Below are 19128 nucleotides of genomic sequence, written 5' to 3' on the forward strand. Positions count from 1 at the left end.
CATACTTATTTTTTCCGTAATTTATTTATTCAAAAAAGAAGGTAGTTGTAGTAAGTGATTTCGTATGAACGTAAAAATTACTTACTTGATTTCTTAGGTAATAAGTTTATTACGCTAAACGAATATACCTACAATTTTAAATTGAAAGTTTAACTGCCATGTAAGTATGGCAAACGAGACTAGACTTGCCGAGCTGAATAAACATCAATTTTTCGTTCGAGGGTACGGCGGTCGGCAGTTCAAATAATGTTTTGATTCTATACTTCTTATTCAGCGCACAATAAACATTAATCGAAACACAATTAGGTACACATATTTAGAGGAACACTATTTTGGCGAAAATACGTGTGACTCGGACTAACACAAAAACATGTAATGAGTACTGGAGGAGCGATGTCGAAGCAGGAACGCAGCGTAGCGAGTGAGAGGGACAGCGCAAACTTGTTTTTTAAATACTATAATCTCTAAAATGTGTGACTTGGACTGCACGATAACGTGTACTGCTGCTAGTAAATTATATTTGTTGTCTTGGATTTGGATACGAAGTATAATAATGTCTCGCTATAAGAGTATAGACTTCCTTATTACCTTTTTGGTACGGAAGAAATTTATTATGAGCTAGCTTTTATAGATATTATTGTGTGTCGTTTAAGTCATATTATATCATAGTAACGATGAAAAACTGCAGTAATTATATTTATTGGATATAACAATAACAAACAACAGTACAAATACGATTAACAAATAAATAAATTATCACCAGCAAAGCAATCGGGAACCAAGGGTACTCAGTAACGTTGAAAATGCAATGAACTGAGGAGTGGCCACGGATGTAGTCGCTAATCCGCATGTTGATGCGTTTGCTTCCTGAAAAAGCATTTTTTCTTATAAGCAATTTATTTATATATACATTATTGCACATAAAATAATAAGTACAAAAGTGGTTGTCTATCAGTCAACCACTGGGTCAAAAAGAGACGTTTGTTAGGTGCAGGCTTTGTACTTGAGAATAATTAACCGATATCAGCACCTAATTTACAAATTATACAATTAAGCAATTACTTTTAAGCACCACCTGAATTGTTAAAAATCATAACTTGACGACCGGTCTGGCCTAGTGGGTAGTGACCCTGCCTATGAAGCTGATGGTCCCGGGTTCATATCCTGGTAAGAGCATATATTTGTGTGATGAACACGGATATTTGTTTCTGAGTCATGGGTGTTGTCTATGTATTTAAATAAATGTTATAGGACATTATATATTACTCAAATTGACAAAGCCCCACAGTAAGCTCATGAAGACTTATGTTGTGGGTGGGTATAACGTTTTTAGGGTACCTACAACATAAGCCTTATTGAGCTTACTCGTACTGTGGGACTTAGTCAATTTGTGTAATAATGTCCTATAATACTTATTTATTTATTTATAATTTTCTTGTTTGGATACTTACGGCCTGGTTCGAACTTAAGGTTACGTTAAACATTTGCTAAAGATACGATATGGATCACATATGCCGTCACATATGACGTTTTTTCAAACAAAATCGTCATTATTGTCATATCTGATTGACACATCTTTAGGAAATTTTTGACGTATCTTTAAGTTCCTCCTCCTAAATCTTCTATCTTAACACTTTCATTGCCAGGCCAAAATTGCCAACGCCATGCATATTCTAGACAAAAATACCATGAAAGCGAAACTTCTTTGTTTGTTTCTCGTTATTTTATTTGCTACATCTATAATATACCGCCAAACATGTGGTTGTTATTTTTGAACTCGGGCTATTGAAAGCGACTACAAATGGTTTTCAAAGAATGTTTTATTACCTACTTAGGTACTAAAACATCTGCCAATTCTATCTGGATTCGTGGTTTATCCGAGTCTTAAAGTAACGTTCCCAAAAACCTTGGATGTTTAAATGTACTTAACTAAAAACGTATGTTACTGATATAAATTTATTTTCAAGACTAGATCATTATTCCGGAGTCGCTACAGGGCGGTTCTATTGCTTGGTCGCTCCCTGTAAAATAAATAAAGCCCACACAGAGACTATATACCTCGTTTTTTTAAGATTAAAAAAATAACGGTCGATTTTGCCTTCATTAATTATTTCAGTAATCTAGAATATTATTAAAATAAGATTTAAGATTCCTTTGTAACGTTATGGTGAAGAAAATAAGAGGCAAATATGCCAGCTTTTAAATTGTTTTCCCAAAAATCGCACGACGACAATCCCACGATTTTTCTCATCCTAAAAAAACGAGGTATAGTGACAACCCTGAAAAATCGTAAGTTTCGTAAGAACTCGCTAGAGGAGTCGGATGGCATGGCCTTTAGTCATCTATAATTGTATAGTACGAACTCCCCGCGGGAGTCGAGTGGCATGTGAACAAAGTTATTGAGAACTCCCTAGTGGCGTTCTTGGCATTGAAAGTGTTAAACCTCCACTGGTTTAAGATACAATGTAAAATTTACTGAAGCTAGCTGTGGCTTCAATTTTCATACTTGAGAAAAAAATACTAATAATTTTGTAGTAATATTTTACTATTTACGCGCATTTTAATTTTTTATTGAATATCTACCTATGGATCTACTTAAATAATAATAGTTTAAAATTATAGAGGGAAGAGGGAAATAATCAAATTTTGTTGTTTACTAGCAACATTTAAATAAAGTGAAAATGTCTTAAGAGGATAATGAACGACCGCTTCTTCATAAAAATGTAGTCCCTATTATCCTCCCTGGATATTGACATTATTCACATTATATAATAGCTATGCCCCTTCATTTACAGAAGGGGTATACCGCATATCTATGGTAAATACACATCAAATTGCGTTATGATAATCCTATCGGTCGTCCCCTTTCGTCTTAAGAGGGATGTCTACGAGACATTTTATATAAATACAACATAGTAGATGTAGAAAAAAAGATAAAGAGAAACTTATCTTCTTCTTTTCTGTCTAAACAACACACTCACCAGTTCATGATATGTAAAACATCCTTCTAGTCTTCGCCGCGGCAGCATTCCTAGCCCCAGTTTGTGGCATGGCTCGCGGCTATCCGTTGAGTTCGGCGTCGGCTCTGGCCGCGTCGTCGGTGGTTTCTCGCAACTTTCACTGAAATTCTCAGAGTCCACCTTCTCGATTACTACCAAAAGTAAATTAGTATGACCGACGTAGGACGCCCAATACGGAGGATTGCATTCTCCTACTTCATCCTCGTAAGTGACTGGGTTATCCTTTACTGTCTTCAAAAAGTGTGTCTGGTTCAAAATGTAAAGGCTAATCCGGTGGTCGCAAGAAAACGTTTTCTCGTCCTCCATAGATACTATTGACTCCTTTGGTCCTTCTTTTTCTGTTTCTGGCGCTGTTGTTGTTGTAGCTTCTACGTAATCCTCTATAAAACAATGTATGTACTATTAGATAATCTTGAAAAATGCTCTTACCAATACTAGCAAAATTTAAAACGATAGATGAGATTTTACCGTATTCGAAAATCACGTTTGCGTAAGCGTATTGATTCCAATGGTATAGATCTCCCAATAATATTAAAAATTCCGCAAGTAACCATTTTATTAAAGTAAATGGCTGAAAAATGAAAAGTAACAAAATTAAATATTAATATAGTTGACATTTTATTAAGTTTTTTTTTGTATTATGTTTAAAGTTTGTCTACCGTGCTAAGAGTCCACGAGCAGTTGGGATCTCCCAACATTGAATCTGGGCATAGGGTCTGGTAGTTAAACACCTCGACGTGTTCGAATATCTCCTTGTATATGAGCGACTGCAATACTAAAGGATAGATGACACCGAAGAATTGGCCCACTTCTTCCTGATCCATAGACATCACCACGTAACCTGAACTGTCTATAATGTAACATTCGTATTCGCTGCTATTGCACGATAATCCCTAAAATGAATATATGTATATGTATAGATACTAGATAAGTATTCATTTTAAAATCCTTAAAAATATTCATTAAAACGCTTTTTTTTAACTAATAAAATGATTGGGCGGATTTGTAAAATAATTTCTCGTAAAAGGGTATATTTCGCATGCCAGTCTTCTAATATTACAAATATTACAATAAGTTTTAGGTAAACTAGTTTTAGTATAAGCGACGTACATTTTCTTTTGTTGAGATATTCATAAATCTGTCTCGAAATTGCGAATGTGAAAATTGGAAGCCCACTACGGAAGCTGGCGTGTCACTAGAATTTTCTGTATAGAAGATAGCGTAACTTGCAGTAAGGGTGACGTCACCAAGTTCATTGATAACTGGAGGCCGATATTTTACAGCCGGATCAAGGACTGGCAACGGTGACGCAACTACAAGTGACTCCGTATTAATCATGCTCTGAAGAACTGCAGCTTTATATGGAGTAATTTCTATTGATGTTGCGTAATGATCACCAAGCACCCTAAAACCAAGAGCATTTTAGTCTGGGCGGTAAAACTTACAATCTTCTGAACATTGGTTGCTGTGGGAATGAAAATATATCTTCTTACAATAATATTGTTAGAAATTAAATAAAAAAACTTACTTTCCAGAGTAATTCTTATGTGGGTACCCGTCGTCGTCTACCCATTCATTCTTGTCATCATCATATAGATAATGCCACCTGGTAAACCCACTTGAAGTCATAATGAATCTCACACTAACTCCGTATTTCTTGGTTAGTTCGACGTCGTATTCGGTATAATCGGACCAGTTATGGAAATAAGGATATGAAAGCTTCGCGTCGAAGACTAACTGCTTAACTAGATCCTCATTGCAGTAGTAGTCGTCTTTATCGATAGGCGTCTGAGCGTCTCCACAGTGAGCTTGAAAAATACAATTATTGCCCTTTCAATGTTTTAATCACATTTTTTAGCTATCATCAGAATCAAGCCAGAAAACCTCAATTGCTGCTCAATATATCCCTCATATCTACAACACAGTAGAGGTCTACTGCGACTGAACATGGTGGATATTTGGAAGTTTTTCTTATCCTGCGTTTTAAAATGCTTGATCGACACTCATTAACTTTCTTGTTCCAGTTTAATAAAGCACATACACTATTTTTGATGATCATACTTATGTGTTTAGGTTTTGCTGGTGCATGCAAGTACGTTATTTATAATTTTACCTACTTTCTACCGAGAATTCATTGGCGGTTTCCTCCTGATACTGTTTCCTGGATACGTCGATTTCGGCCTTTGATATATTGACCAAGAAGTTCCACACTTCTATTTCAGGACTATCTGATTCGTGTCCCTCCAAATAATGGTATTTGCAATAAACCCTAAAACAGAAAATAATAGTAGTGTTAATGCAACGAGTTCGGTCTTTTTCTTTCTGTTATTAGCAAAAATAAATGAATCATAAACCGTAAAATGACCCATCCAAAATACTGCCATGCAATAAAATGGGGTGATTGATAACAAAATAGTTGGGGGAGGGGGGGGGGGGGGGGGGGGTGTCGGGGGACTTTGCATCTCAATGGGGAAAACATAATGAATAATAGGTCGTTTACCATTCAGGATGTACTCTGTAGCTGTATCTAAAGAAGTCTGTTACATTGAACTCAGTGTGATCCTCTTGCGTGGGTTTGAGAGGATTGCTATTAAGTACCATTTCCGTATCACCGTATCCCACTGGAAGAGAGATGCCCATCGAGAATGGCGTACCCACCAGCTCGCTGAAGAAGTAGTCATGTTTGACTCGTGATATCCTCCTGGATCATTATTAATTTAAAATGACATGCTAACCCTATGTTTAAGGATAAATATTATATTGTGCCACATGGATGTTGGTTTAACGGTACCTCATATCGTCGTAATGGAAGAGCACTTCGATATTAGTCATCCTTCCGCTAACTGCCTCGGTGAGGTTTTGACGTAGCCATTTGATCTCATCACCCAGCTCGCGCGAATCCTTTCCATCATCTACTTGTTCCACCTCAACGAAGTCAACGCTGTTGTAGTTCACTTGAAGAGCCCCATTGATCTTTAAAATTTGAAATTTTAAACATCAATGGGACCTTTTAACATTTAAAATACTTGTTTGAAAATTTTAAAATTCATTAGTATATTTGATTCCCTAGATACTTACGGAAGTTTTTAATAGGGGGTGTAGTAAAAGATATCCGTTGTTACTAACAATGAATGAGTACCCGTTAACACCTAGCTGAAACAGAACATCGAACAATATTGTACAGATTGTCCAGCGGGAGATTTTCGATTTCAATGCAAATAATTTTCGAACTCGAAATGGGAGCGAGACGCGGAGGGGTGTTTTAGTTTCGTGAGTATTGAGAATTGTTTAGAGACAATGGATCGCTGGCCCGCAGAACAGCGTGCATATGCTCTTTTCTATCTAACCAATGCAACGGCTTTTGACTTACTACCGTAAGGCGTAAGTACCTAAGTTTTGCATTAATTTCTGAATAAGAGGAGTTTAAAATGTGACAATTAAAACGTGATTTAAAAAAAGTTATCAGAGTCCATCTTTTAAAAAAAAAAAATGGTTTAGTACATATGTTTTAATTTTTGTAATCATGTTTCGAAATCGGAATTTCTGCCTTAATAACAAAATACCCTGTAAGTATATGCACTGCTGTAATGTATGCCTTGGCGATTGTATGCGTAAACGTAACAGTGATGGCCGAACATTAGTTTGATTAGAGTACATGTTCTCTATGTAGTACCAAATAGTGCAATAGTATACTTATACTTGACTACTTATTTCCGCTGGTCGACGTGATAATATACCAGATTAACGCTTCGCGCATCGTCCAAATAGAATTACCTGGTTAGGTTGTGCTAACTTAGAGATGCTGTCGATGGGAACATCGGTGCCAGCGACGCCCAGCAACGTGGCATTCTCGCTGTATTTGTCGAACGCAGGGATTGCAACTGAAGTCACCAACTTGTCCTCATCAGGCTGCAATCACTAAATTTATGTTATACATTGCTCTTATCGTCCAATGCCTAATTATATTTAATTTATTTATCAATAGGTTTATTTAGATATATTAAGGGGCCCACAGATTACCTGTTCGCAACAGCTGACAATCGCTGAACTGGTTATCATATGGGCCCCTTTAAATGTAGATAGGTATTTATAATTTATGTCAAGCTTTCGTGACCTTTGTCACATGTACATGTAAGCAAAGATGTTGTAACCACAGTAAATGTACCGCCATCATTCTACAGATGATTTACACTTTTAGAACTCCATTTGACTCTGATCCTTATTCTTTAACTGATATGTGTTAAATTTGTTAAATATCAAAAGATGGCGCCATCTAATAGATTAAAGGCTAAAGGTATGACGGCATCGTTTCGAGCGATGGCGCCACAACCTTTAGCAGTTGCCCGGGACTTTAGCGCCTCTTTTTGATATTTAACAAATTTAACACATATCAGTGAAAGAACAAGGATCAAAGTGAAATGGCGTTCTAAAAGTTTTAATCATGTGTCGAAACAAAGTAGTAAAATTTTACATGTGGAAAATTAAATAATATTACGGTCCATCACCATTTAACATCTAAAAAATACATACTACTTACATCGAAAAAGTATTATGAAAGTCGTATTTCAATACTTATTTAATGAAAATCTTACCTTGGTAACGTCTGGGCTAACTCCCCATTCATATGTTCTCTGTAAATGTAATCACGATGGTATATTAAATAATAGAAAATATTTAAAACTATAATGAATTTGTAGAAAAGAAAAAACCTTACCGTATGGTCCATACTGGCGTGTGTCCATGTAGGAGGAGGCTCTGACCCATTCAGAATCATAGGTAAAGCTATCACATTGATGTACTTGAGAACCTGCTGCTGCACTTCCTCCACAGAGTGGATGTGGACGAAGTAACCTGGAGAAATGCAGAATACCAGATTTGCGATACATTAAGCGCCTATTATACACCGTGTTTTTTTTTATTTGCTTTAATGTCAAGGGTGCATTCCTGAGCTTAAATTAAGTAACTTTCTCAAAGACACCGGTATTCTAATTAATTCCATTTCGGAGATAATCAATATTTTATTTTTATCTTATAAAGCCCTTACGAGTGTGTACACACACCCGTACTAATCAATATGTGAACGGGCACTACCTTAGGGCCCGTTCACATATTGATTAGTACGGGTTAATACATTTGCTACTAAACGTAAGTACTGTCTCGGACGATCGATGTTCGAAATGACATTGATATGTCACAGTTTTCAATTGTTTGATTGAGATAAATGTAATGCCCGTGCAACAACAACGCTATATGCGACAATTAATTACTTTTTATAACAAAAAAATGTAAAAAAAAAAAAAATATATATATATATTTTTTTTAATTACCTAACTATGTCATGTAGTTTCTTTTAACGTACTTACTAATACCCCGAAGTTAACGGAATTCAATAAAAACACGGTGTATAAGATTATTTTGTAACCAAATATCATTGACAGCTAGGTATATCGTGAATCTGGAATTTTGCCAGTTTGGTATTTAGGAGGGAAGGGATGGCGTGCAAGTCCTAATAGGAACAATATGGGTTTCAGTAAGTGGCGGTTAATTGTAACTGGACTTATCAAATTATAATTAATTATATATTATTTCTTGACATTTGATAAAATATTTTTTAGGAGTGTATCTTACCTCTATTTGAACAAGCCATTTGCTGTAACTCGGCGAGGCCTGCTATTTCTCTTCCAATAAGGTACGTAAATACTCTGACAGGTGTATACGTCACTCCATCTACTACCTCTCTGTTGTGTTCGTCAAATACTGCAGAAAGGTTTTCGAAAGCGTAATCTGTGATCACCATTACCAATTGGTTACAACCTCCAGTACTCGCAACATTGCAATCGGTTTCATTTCTTCGCTGAAACAGAAATCTTTGTCTTTAACAAACCTCATACTCTAACCATAAGAAAGACATGCCACAAACTGTCTTAGCTTACTTCTTTCAACGTAGCGAAAGCCTTTATATACGCTTTAGTAAAATTGGCAATACCATTCAGTGGTATCTTGTGGTTTTTTCCTTCGTCTGTTGGCGTAAGGATATCCATTAAAGTTCCTATATTTTCTTTTGTTGCTTGAACTAGCCCTTCAGAGCAATTCATTACTTGGTCAGTATTGTCACTAACAGTGTACACGTTAACGTAATCATTGTTCGATAAGGTATCCAACAGAGATTTTAAAGTTGTCCTTGCCACATAGTTCTTGAAGCCAGTCATTGATCCGGATATATCAAAAAGGACAACGACGTCTTTGGAGCAGGTGGCGGCTTCGATGTACCAAGACTGTACCCGGCAGTCATAGGTGTCAGTTTTTCTCATGTTCCAAGGCATAGCTGGAAAAAAACGTAGAATACCATACGTAGTCCCAAAATATTGCCACGACAGAGACGGGTCAGCTTGGTAATTTTTTATGAAGACGTCATTGAGGCCTCTTGTCCAATGAATTGCATTTTTTGCGTCCTCGTCTACGAAATAAAATTAGTTATAGCAGCAAACACAAGTAGATTGCAAACCTTTCTTCAAACAAGATCGATTAGCAAACAACCTTTGAAATAAATGTTGGTGGGGATATGCACGCAGCTCCTATTTATGTTGACGGCAATATCATAAAAATGAGAGTCATTTTCTAGAAAAATTGTCTCATAATGACGCTTTTCCTTTATAACAAAAGCGGGTTTTTCTGTAACGCTCGTAAGTAAAGTAGTCTCATTGGTATACTCATCAACGACCATAAATTCTGAATACTTGGCCGAACAGTACTGAAAATCCTCGTCGACAGTGCCATTGAACTCTCGTGCTAACTCAATGGCTGTTGCGTGGATGCACTGCAAACAATTAATACAAAATGCCTTAGATCGGATACGCTGAGCCTATTTTCAATTGTTGTACGAATATAAGTGAATTAGAAGAGAAAATAAGGTCTTCTTTCAGCTTACTTACTTTCACAGCATTTATTTTCTTTGTAAGCATTGTTCCGACTGAAGTCAGTGAAGACCGTAATATTTGTCCTCCATCTTTCTGTTTGACGCTTGCATTCATAGTTTTGTAATTCTGTAACAGTACATAAGTACGTAAGCTCGCTTGACTTCAGGGGTCTGGCCTAGTGCCAATCGTTTATAGAAAACGCCACCACCAATCGAAACTTAAAAGTCAAATTTTTTAGAATCTGTCATCTCGATATATTTTTACCTTTCGAATGGCGTTTGTCGTCTTTGTCGAGTAACTATTGTCATCTTGGGTACGGTCCCATTTAATAAGAACGGAACGGCAGAATATGAGGTTCTTACTGTTCTTAGTCAATTACATTGGCTTCCATTTGCCGATTTTATAAAAATTAAACAAAATAGATGATTGAAATTCCCCAATATTATTACATCATTCGATAATTGATACTTACAAGTCTTATTTTGTCAGCTTTGGTCAAGGCCTGATTAAGCTTCCACAGCTCCATGCCCAACGTTCGGCCCCATTCTTTTACTCTAAAACAAAAGCTGTATTATACTACTTATTTATACTATAATATTATAAATGAGAAAGTGTGCCTGTTGGCCCAATTCGAAGAATGATTAAGACACGTTTAAGACCTTGGAAAGATCTTTACAAGATCCATAACTAAACGACATGTCAAAATTGACGTTTATTTCGATTCCGCGATATTTCTAACGGCAAAGTGGCATTGGTTGCCTGAATCGAGCTGCTGCTGTCAATTATACGACATACAAACGATATCTAAATGAGAACTTATCTAAACCAGAACTTATCGTTATCGTATCTCATTCTTCGAATCGGGCCGTGTCTGTCTGTCTGTTACTTCTTCACGCTAAAACCGTTGAACCGATTTAGGTGAATGAAATTTGATGGAGAAAGTTTGAGGCCCGAGGAAGGACGTAGGATATTGTTTTAATCCCATGCACACGATTTTGCGGGCAGAAGCTACTATTTTAATACAGGAATCGAAATTCTCCATTTCCAAATTGTAAATCTTCTTTGTTTCTTTTGATTTTTGAATTATCCACAACTTGCACATCTAGAACCGTGGAGTAATCGACACTCTAATTCTATAAACCAAGTGTGAAACGTTGTGAGTAAAAATGTAAAATGATTCCCCTACCTATAAGTACTTAAGTAATAAACTAAACTAGGAGGCCAAATTCTAATCATAACTAAATTACATTATTTAGCTATCATTTTAATTTCAAAGTGTATGTTAGAATTGGTCTCCAACAAGAAATGCTATCATTTACTCATAATTATCTTTAACTAAACTCGAGGTCTTACCAAAGAATATTTAAATAGCCATGAATTAATTTTTTAGCACATACATTACCTACGACCTGCTTGGCGGGTACATACGGGTTTTCCCATGTCATTGGCTACGCACGTAGCACGTAGCTCGCGCTGGCACTGAACGTGTTAATTTTTTTGACTATTCCTACCAGTGGCGGCGCGTCACAAATATTCGTAGGGAACCCGGAGCTAATTTTACTTTCCTTTTCTTCATGATCCGAACGTGAAAGTACTCAACGGTCTGAAATTAGACAAGCCGGTGGGAATCGAGTTCTTTGAACGATCCGCCACTGATTCCTACCAAGAAATATGTAAAAATTCGTAAGTTTTTGACAAAACATAATTTTTATTGGGTTAGACCATTTGCCATAGTTAGACCTTGGGTTTAACCAATAGGCACTATGTATTTTATCAGAAACTACGTTGTGGCATAGAGAAGAGTATTTGTAGTATAATTTTCTTTTTGTACCTTGCGATACTTACCCAGCAAACATTTTTGGTGAAAATAACGATAAAATCACCTATTATAGGTCGCAAATCTGACAGTGACCAAAATGAGTTACCTCGAATCGACGTGGAATCCACCTGGATTTCACCAAAGTGGGGAAAAAAAGCACGTGCCGGCTACGTCGATTCCACATAATTTTAGTAATTGTGACCTAATGGTTACTACATAGGTAATGTTTGCGACGTGGATTGGACGTCGCCACGACGTGTAATGTGGTTGCAATGTACAAAATTAGTAAGACTTACTATTTTTCAACATGATTTCAACGTGTTTTTTACCATTTAATTACCAAGAAAGGTTATTTTTTTATGAGATAGCATGAAGAGAAAGAGACAAATATATTACGAGAGTATTTTCTTTCCGCTCACAATCAAAATGTCTAACGAAAAATCAATCTTAAGTTTTGCAACGAGAATGGCGGCAATTACTTGGCGTAAAATAATTATCTAGGTCGATTACGCAGGAATTATACGATGAAATCTTGTGCGCTGAAAATTTTCTCGTGCAGTATGTTAGGTTTTTATTCAAAACTACTGATGGGCTTTCGAAATACTTAAGTATTAATTTTTTTTAAGCTCATAAGTAGTATGTATTGCTTGTAATTGGGGATCGTAAATTTGTGTTCGGAGTTTGTAAATATATTAAATTGACTCTTTATTTTTTTTTCGTATAAATGAAATTAAAAGTGCTGTTAGATTTTATTGTTCTAGGTATTACAACATACCAAAATTTTGCAATTTGCAATAACAAGACCTAATTATAACAAAACAAAATGTCGGCTCGACTAAAAAGTTAAGTTTACCTAAAAATACGACGTACTGGTATTTAAGGAAATTTTACGTAATATATACTCAATTCTTCGACCTAATGGTGCAGAGTTACCGTTTAAGGTCGAAGCGACCGCCATCACAACGTCGCTTTGACCGCGTACCGCGAGGCGAGCGCGTATTCAGTATTTGTTTGACATCGCGGGCGTAGGCGGTGTGCTTACGACATAGACATATATATTACTTCGTAAAGACTGGCCTTACGAGCACTACGAACGGGGCTAATACAAAGGTGTCAAAATCGCATTTAGTTACACCCCTGCACTCAGTCGTCTGGCGAATTGCGCAGTGGAAACGCGTCACGTATAGCCATTCCCAATTTAAAAAATGCCTAATTGTCTTGTGAAATTCTGTAAAAACTATAACAGGTAAGTCATATCAAATTTTGTTTCATATTGACCTTGCGCGGCGCGAGACGCGATGCGGCGGTACACAGACACATATTAAAGTAGACTGCACTCTCGCCTCCAAAAAACGAGCCTAGCGAGATAGTTCGAGGGAGACTTCTACTATTACCATATTTATTAAAATAAATGTCATTTTTATTGGTGAGGTAGGTTAGGCTAGTTTATTGACTCACGAATAGTCCTTCTAAATGTTGACATTTAGTGAAAATCAAGCTTCTTTGGTTATGAAGTATTTTGTATGAAATTAAAACATAATGTATTTATCAATCACATTTTAATATGTTTTAATTTCCACTTATCCCCACTCAATATTCTTAAGTAAAGTTAATAAATAAATAATTTATTTCAGACCAAGTTGATCCATAGCTTGTTAGTTACAGAGTATCGTAATACTTAACTATCTATGTTAGTTGAACAATACAAAAAACAAAAATAAAATAATAGAAAAAAATTTAACTAAATATATTACACGATATAATAATATGATATCAATTGACAGGGGCAAGCAAGGCAAACTATCTCTGAAGTAGAGACTTGTCCCTGCTAATTACCTCTTCAACCCAGAAGCGAGTGAGAGGAGAGTCGAGGCGCTCCGCCAACGCCCTTAGAAGGTCGTAATAAACTAGCACGGTAAAATCTATAATAATAACATTTATATTAATAAAAATAGCAGCATGGCTTGTTTAGCTGTGGGTGGCAACGAACATTTATTCAGTTGTCACTTCATCGTCGCCCTAAAGAAAAAGGGACTAAAGCACCAATTACATCCACACTTCCCGATAACGGGCCCGAAATCAGTCCCGATTTCGGGCCTGATAATCGTTTTCTGTTTCGCGGAATATTAGCACATCGTTAACGATATTTGAAATGTAAACAATACTTTGTCTCTAACTGTCTAAAATGTTAAATGTTTGATATTCTTGCACAGGAACCATTTTTTTACATTTCAAATATTGTAAACGATGTGCTGATATTTGGTAAAATGGAAAAATATTCTTTCTCCTCCCGGAAATTGATAAAGTGTGGATATAATTGGCACTTAAGGTCTCCCTCGACTCCCTCGAGCCATTTTTCTAGACACGTTTTTTGGAGGCGAGCGAGAGTGCAGTCTACTTTCGCGTATGTCTATGGCTTATTGTATCTTTGCTGTGACCATCGGCCACGTAGTTTACTCAGTATACAACAGATGACGCTGTGTTTTGCTTAACGAGACTTTTCGGTCGGAATTGTTTGCATGGCCTTATCTTTACCTACTTTTTTAGATCTATGGCTTACGATCAGAAGTGCCAAGGGTAAATATTACGCACACAGGTTCCCCAATTGGAAAGTTATATGTGAAAATTAAGATTTTGAAACTTTTACGAGTCATTAGTGATAATTATTTTAACTGATTGTATGCTTAGTTTAAAACATATCTGCGTACTTAACGCATCTACGCAATAAAGTTACCAAAACATTTATTTCTAATTGACTCTAATTTGGTTTTAGGTATTTAGTGTTACAAAAATGATATATAAGATAGCGGCCACCCATTACTGAAAGGGAATGGAAATAACGCTTTGCCCTTAGGCGTGGAAGGAGAACGGCGTTAAAAAAAAGAGACATACCGTCTACGTTGAAAATCAACTCAATACTTGATATAGTACTTAAATCCATATCTAACAAAGTTTTTTGTAAACAATAGCTTATCTTACCTTGATACCAAAACTTGCCTTGGCCCATAGGCTCTATAAAAAGACATCGTCAGTTTTCAGAAGTGCTCATCCATCTTTTGGCAATTTAAATCCGTGTTCAGTCAGTAAAACTAACAAGTCGTTTAGAGATGACTTGGTGTCTGCAGGTGAGAGCAGTCTTCATTTCTAATGAACTCATCTCCAGAGTCTTAATTTTCCCATTCTTTGTTTGCATTCTTTGTTTGCACCGATTTCACTTCCTCCAAAATATCTGATAATATAGATGAGATGACAGATGTCATCTCATCTATATTATCAGATATTTTATTTCCTTATTCATTATAATACGAATGCATATAATCAAGATCTTTGCCTGTGTGTGTTATTGAAACGGTATCAGTATCAGTAGATTGACACAAAGTTGGATATCCATCAACACTGAATTTAGAAGGTAATTCACACTTTTGTTCTTGTTTTAATATTTCACTTTGAATTTTCATATTAGCCTTACACTTACTATAGTAACTGCTGGAATGTCTATATTTTTTTTTGTCTTTGGCCATTGTAAATCCAACACTACTTTTGATTTAAAAACGAAATAACTATTGGGTAAACGCGTCCTATTTCACCGAGAAATGACTTATTTGTGACTAAAACAAACTTGACCTGTACCCCTAGTGTAACTTTGATCGACATCATAACGTGACGAACGCGTTTGCGTTAAGTCTCATTTTGTATAGGATTTTGAGTTTCCAAAACGTCCCGCTTGGCGCGCTCTTTCGAAATCCAATACAAAATGAGACTAAACGCAAACGCGTACGTCACGTTTGGAAATCGAATTTAGTTACACTAGGGGTACTGAAGTCGCCTCGCAAACTTCAACTTATTAGTTATTTTTTAGGGTTAATTTGACTATTAGGTTATCTTAATGAAACCTTATGGTATTTTTAGTACCTTACAAGTGTTTATAACTTTATAGTCTCAATTTGGTATCTATAGAAGGTAATATTTACTACGAAATTGGTAGCAAAAGCTACTTAAATCATCGACCTAAAGGTCCCCAGTATAAGAAAAAATTACATCGCATATACACCTAATATGCACCTAGAAGTAATAATTAACTATTTGTCGAATTTCGAAGTTAATTTTACCTTATATTTTGCTCATTCTCAACCTTTAAGTTTCTGACCTTATGGTGTTTTGATTAAGGGAAATTTACGTTTTAATGGCTCTATATTTTTACCCGGAAGTATAAATGTACGATATGTGAATTTATGTGGTGCGTATGATGTAATTTTTACCTAAATTAGTAATATATTCTAGAGCCTGGGAAAAAGCACTTAGAATGTTTGCTGGGTAGGTATGTTTACAATTGAATCCTAATGGATTATGTATTGCGAAACTTGTTGGAAGAGCCCTACACGGTTTTAATTTCTAGACACTGTAGTCGTGTGGAGAAGATCTATTCTTAATAAAGAGCTGTGTTCTATTCTATCTACCTTCGACGACTGGGTTTAAAATAGGTAACCTACTCAGCTGTAAATGACAATAAATAATAGGTAGAAACTAATTTGTTGTACTTACATGTTGGCATTTTGTGGCTGCTGACTGCAGACAGGTGGCTCTGGTAATATTATCAAAAGAGCATAAAGCACTAGGCCTGCTTCGCGCATCGTAGAAAACTTTACGCCTCTGTTTAGATATATAAATGCAATTGTTGAAATTTCTTTCCAAACCCCTTTGTTTTGTTATCATTGCACCTGGTCTACTCCATTCGTAGTCGACTACGATAAATACATATCAAATTATAAAACCTCGTAGATTCTTATACATTACTAACACCATTATTCAGTGTTCACATCAGCACATAGAAGTTAACAGTTTTGAAGTTATAATTATTTGAATTTTTTCTATTAATTATTATTTATTTTGATTTTATAACATTTTCTTCTAATACTTAATTATTGATATTTTTTCAATCTGGCATTGCTTTTTAAAACATTTTTTTTATTATTATATTTATTAAGCGGTATAAATTAAATAAAATGTAGGTAGTAATTCTACAATTTTATAAAAAAGGAACTTACCTATTTATATAATTTATTTGTACTTTTTGCACTAAAACGAACCTGGAATAATTCACGAATATTTTAGTGAATAGAATTAACCGGAGTATAACTTAAATCATTCGGATTAATAATTACTTTACGTAGCGCTAGTTATCGTATTGAAATTGCATTGTGAATTGTATGTTATAATTAAACTGATTCTCAAAACTGTCTGCAACTCGTTTATTTTATCAACTTACAATTATTTACACTTTTCTTTCTCTTGCTTTTTCAAGCAAGGTCACAAGGCCGTAACGTAATGTCAGATTTACGTTTTTGGGGTGAAGACGGCGCGGCGCGAGTGCACGTTTATTGCGGCCGACGCACGTGCTGCGTCTATTCCGAGACACTCGGTGCACTGGCCAGTTATTCTCAAGCAAGTGCACTATCCCTAGCTAACCGCTATCAAATGTGGTGTTCGATTAATAGCAGGTACCTACTCATTCTCTCAAGACTCTTGAAGTCACAGTTACGCTGGATTGGATTTCTTGTTAAAATAACTCGGCAAGCGGCGATAATAACATCCCTGTAAAGAGGCGGAAATAAACCTAGTGCTTCTAAGTTCAATTAGCTACTGCTGTTCTTCTTACGATAAATCATTCAATAAAATCGTTCAATTATAAACCGCGTTAAATGTTAACAGGCATAACACGCGGAATATATATGTAATATATATTGTTTTATTATTTTATATTTCTTGTATATAAATTCTGATTCGCAAATTTTCATCGTGACGTTTTATTTTGACATATTAAAATCATTACGTACATGTATGTTAAATGGTGCCTATTGTCTACTATACTCAAAGGCACGGTTTTGATATGAGACTTATTGTTAGAATTCTTATAAGTAACTATATATCAGAAACGCTAGCGCAATGTTGCATTTTTCGCATTGCCGCATGGTCTCATATTAATGATCAGTGTTGGCCCAACGTTAATTAGAATTGACCATATTGAAAATTAACCATTACAAATTGAGCCGTAACCTGTAACCGTCCGTTACGGTTGTGCCCTGTAACCGTCCGTTAGTTAACAATATTCTCACATTACAAATACAGTTGAAAAGTCACTACAGCAGTCCAGTAAGGCCACCAATATTTCGGTGTCTGCTCATAGCCAAAAGTTGTAGGGCCAACTGTGCTTCAGTTTAGACAAATGGGGCCGATCGAGTTAAGTTTATTTTGTTTGTAACGCCTGCCAACAGTTACATAAGTTTATCACTACTGCTGTTTTAAATATTTAAATGGGGATACAGTCACTGCAATATTGTTTAGATTCGACTCTTAAACTACTAATTGCTAGAGTACGTATCGATCAATCTTCAAGGGTAATGCTAATGCTATCCAGATTCATACCTTGAAAAGTGATAACTGTGCCCACCTTATTGGCATAATATTAAACTTTTGTGGGCTCGTGTTTAAACTTCGCGCTCGCTTAAACTATATTTGTTACATTAGTACCTAAGTAATTAATCGACCTTTTGCCACTGCGCCGCAGTTCTGCACATACTCGTAGTTCATAGTCACTTCATACCCTGAGGCAGTTTTGGCAACTTTCATATTAGTAATAACAAAAACCGGACCAGGGCGGCGAAAGTTCCCTGTATTTGCAATATAAGAAGATATTACTTGCCAAATTTTATAGTTCTAGGTCAACGGGACGTACTCATAAGAATTTTGATTCCCTCGAGTGTCAAAATATACGTTTTTTGCGGCATAAACCTAAACTTAGAAGTCTTGATTTTTTAACAGCTTCTAGGGGCTGTAGACCTGAGTAAATATGGTTTTATTTTCAACTCCATACCTCCACGCGTTACGGAGATAAAGGATCTTGACAGATTCCGTTTTTTCCGTTGAGGTACGGAACCCTAAAAAGTGATAAAATCGGGTAAATTGTCGGTAGTTTATATAAATGTACAATAATTTTAAGACTTATCGTTGAGTAGTTAATTTAGTTAAACTTTGCTAGGACGTGAGTATATTAATATAATAATAATTCAGCCTATATAAGTTCTACTGCTAGGCACAGGCCTCCTATCATAATATGTGCGAGAGGGCTCCGGTTATAGTCCCCACGCTAGCCCAATGCGGATCGGGGACTTCACATACATTTGAAACACCTTTGAATTTCTTCGCAGATGTATGCAGATTTCCTCACGATGTTTTCCTTCACGGAAAAGCTAGTGGTAAATATAAAATAATATTTCGTATATAAGTTCCAAAAAACTCATTGGTACGATCCAGGATTTGAACCCCTCGGCCACCACCGCTAAGACCCTTTTAAAATGTAATATTAAGTATGAAA

At 35.9% G+C, this 19128-nt stretch overlaps 1 protein-coding gene across 3 annotated transcripts; it reads right to left on the reverse strand.

The window, feature by feature from the left end:
* Window positions 1-680: 680 nt before the first annotated feature.
* On the reverse strand, window positions 681-18339 carry LOC133519186 (voltage-dependent calcium channel subunit alpha-2/delta-4-like). 3 transcript variants are annotated; one of them, XM_061853150.1, is made up of 21 exons: window positions 17023-18339; window positions 16802-16843; window positions 16299-16498; window positions 10410-10491; window positions 9953-10063; window positions 9558-9837; window positions 8954-9477; window positions 8649-8874; window positions 7735-7871; window positions 7613-7651; window positions 6795-6929; window positions 6099-6173; window positions 5812-5993; window positions 5521-5721; window positions 5138-5289; window positions 4549-4828; window positions 4131-4425; window positions 3680-3913; window positions 3489-3591; window positions 2982-3400; window positions 681-867 (listed from the first exon to the last, which is right to left on the reverse strand). In XM_061853150.1, the coding sequence occupies exons 3-21, from the start codon at window positions 16385-16387 to the stop codon at window positions 757-759; spliced, it is 3675 nt and encodes a 1224-aa protein (XP_061709134.1). In that variant the 5' UTR covers window positions 16388-16498; window positions 16802-16843; window positions 17023-18339; the 3' UTR covers window positions 681-756. The 3 variants fall into 3 exon arrangements, with proteins under 3 accessions (XP_061709134.1, XP_061709136.1, XP_061709135.1); XM_061853152.1 differs by lacking the exon at window positions 5521-5721; XM_061853151.1 differs by lacking the exons at window positions 16802-16843; window positions 17023-18339 and having other exon boundaries at window positions 16299-16658.
* Window positions 18340-19128: the final 789 nt, after the last annotated feature.

This window comes from Cydia pomonella, chromosome 6 (genome assembly GCF_033807575.1).
Source record: "Cydia pomonella isolate Wapato2018A chromosome 6, ilCydPomo1, whole genome shotgun sequence".
In the NCBI taxonomy this organism is placed as follows: Eukaryota; Metazoa; Arthropoda; class Insecta; order Lepidoptera; family Tortricidae; genus Cydia; species Cydia pomonella.

Excerpts from the sequence above, each read along its gene's own strand:
- LOC133519186 (XM_061853150.1), bottom strand. The coding sequence starts at position 16,387 with ATGCGCGAAGCAGGCCTAGTGCTTTATGCTCTTTTGATAATATTACCA. Across the intron at positions 8,875-8,953 it reads CTTTCGCTACGTTGAAAGAA|CGAAGAAATGAAACCGATTG; the intron begins GTAAGCTAAGAC and ends TTTCTGTTTCAG. Across the intron at positions 5,290-5,520 it reads TACAGAGTACATCCTGAATG|GGTTTATTGCAAATACCATT; the intron begins GTAAACGACCTA and ends TTTCTGTTTTAG.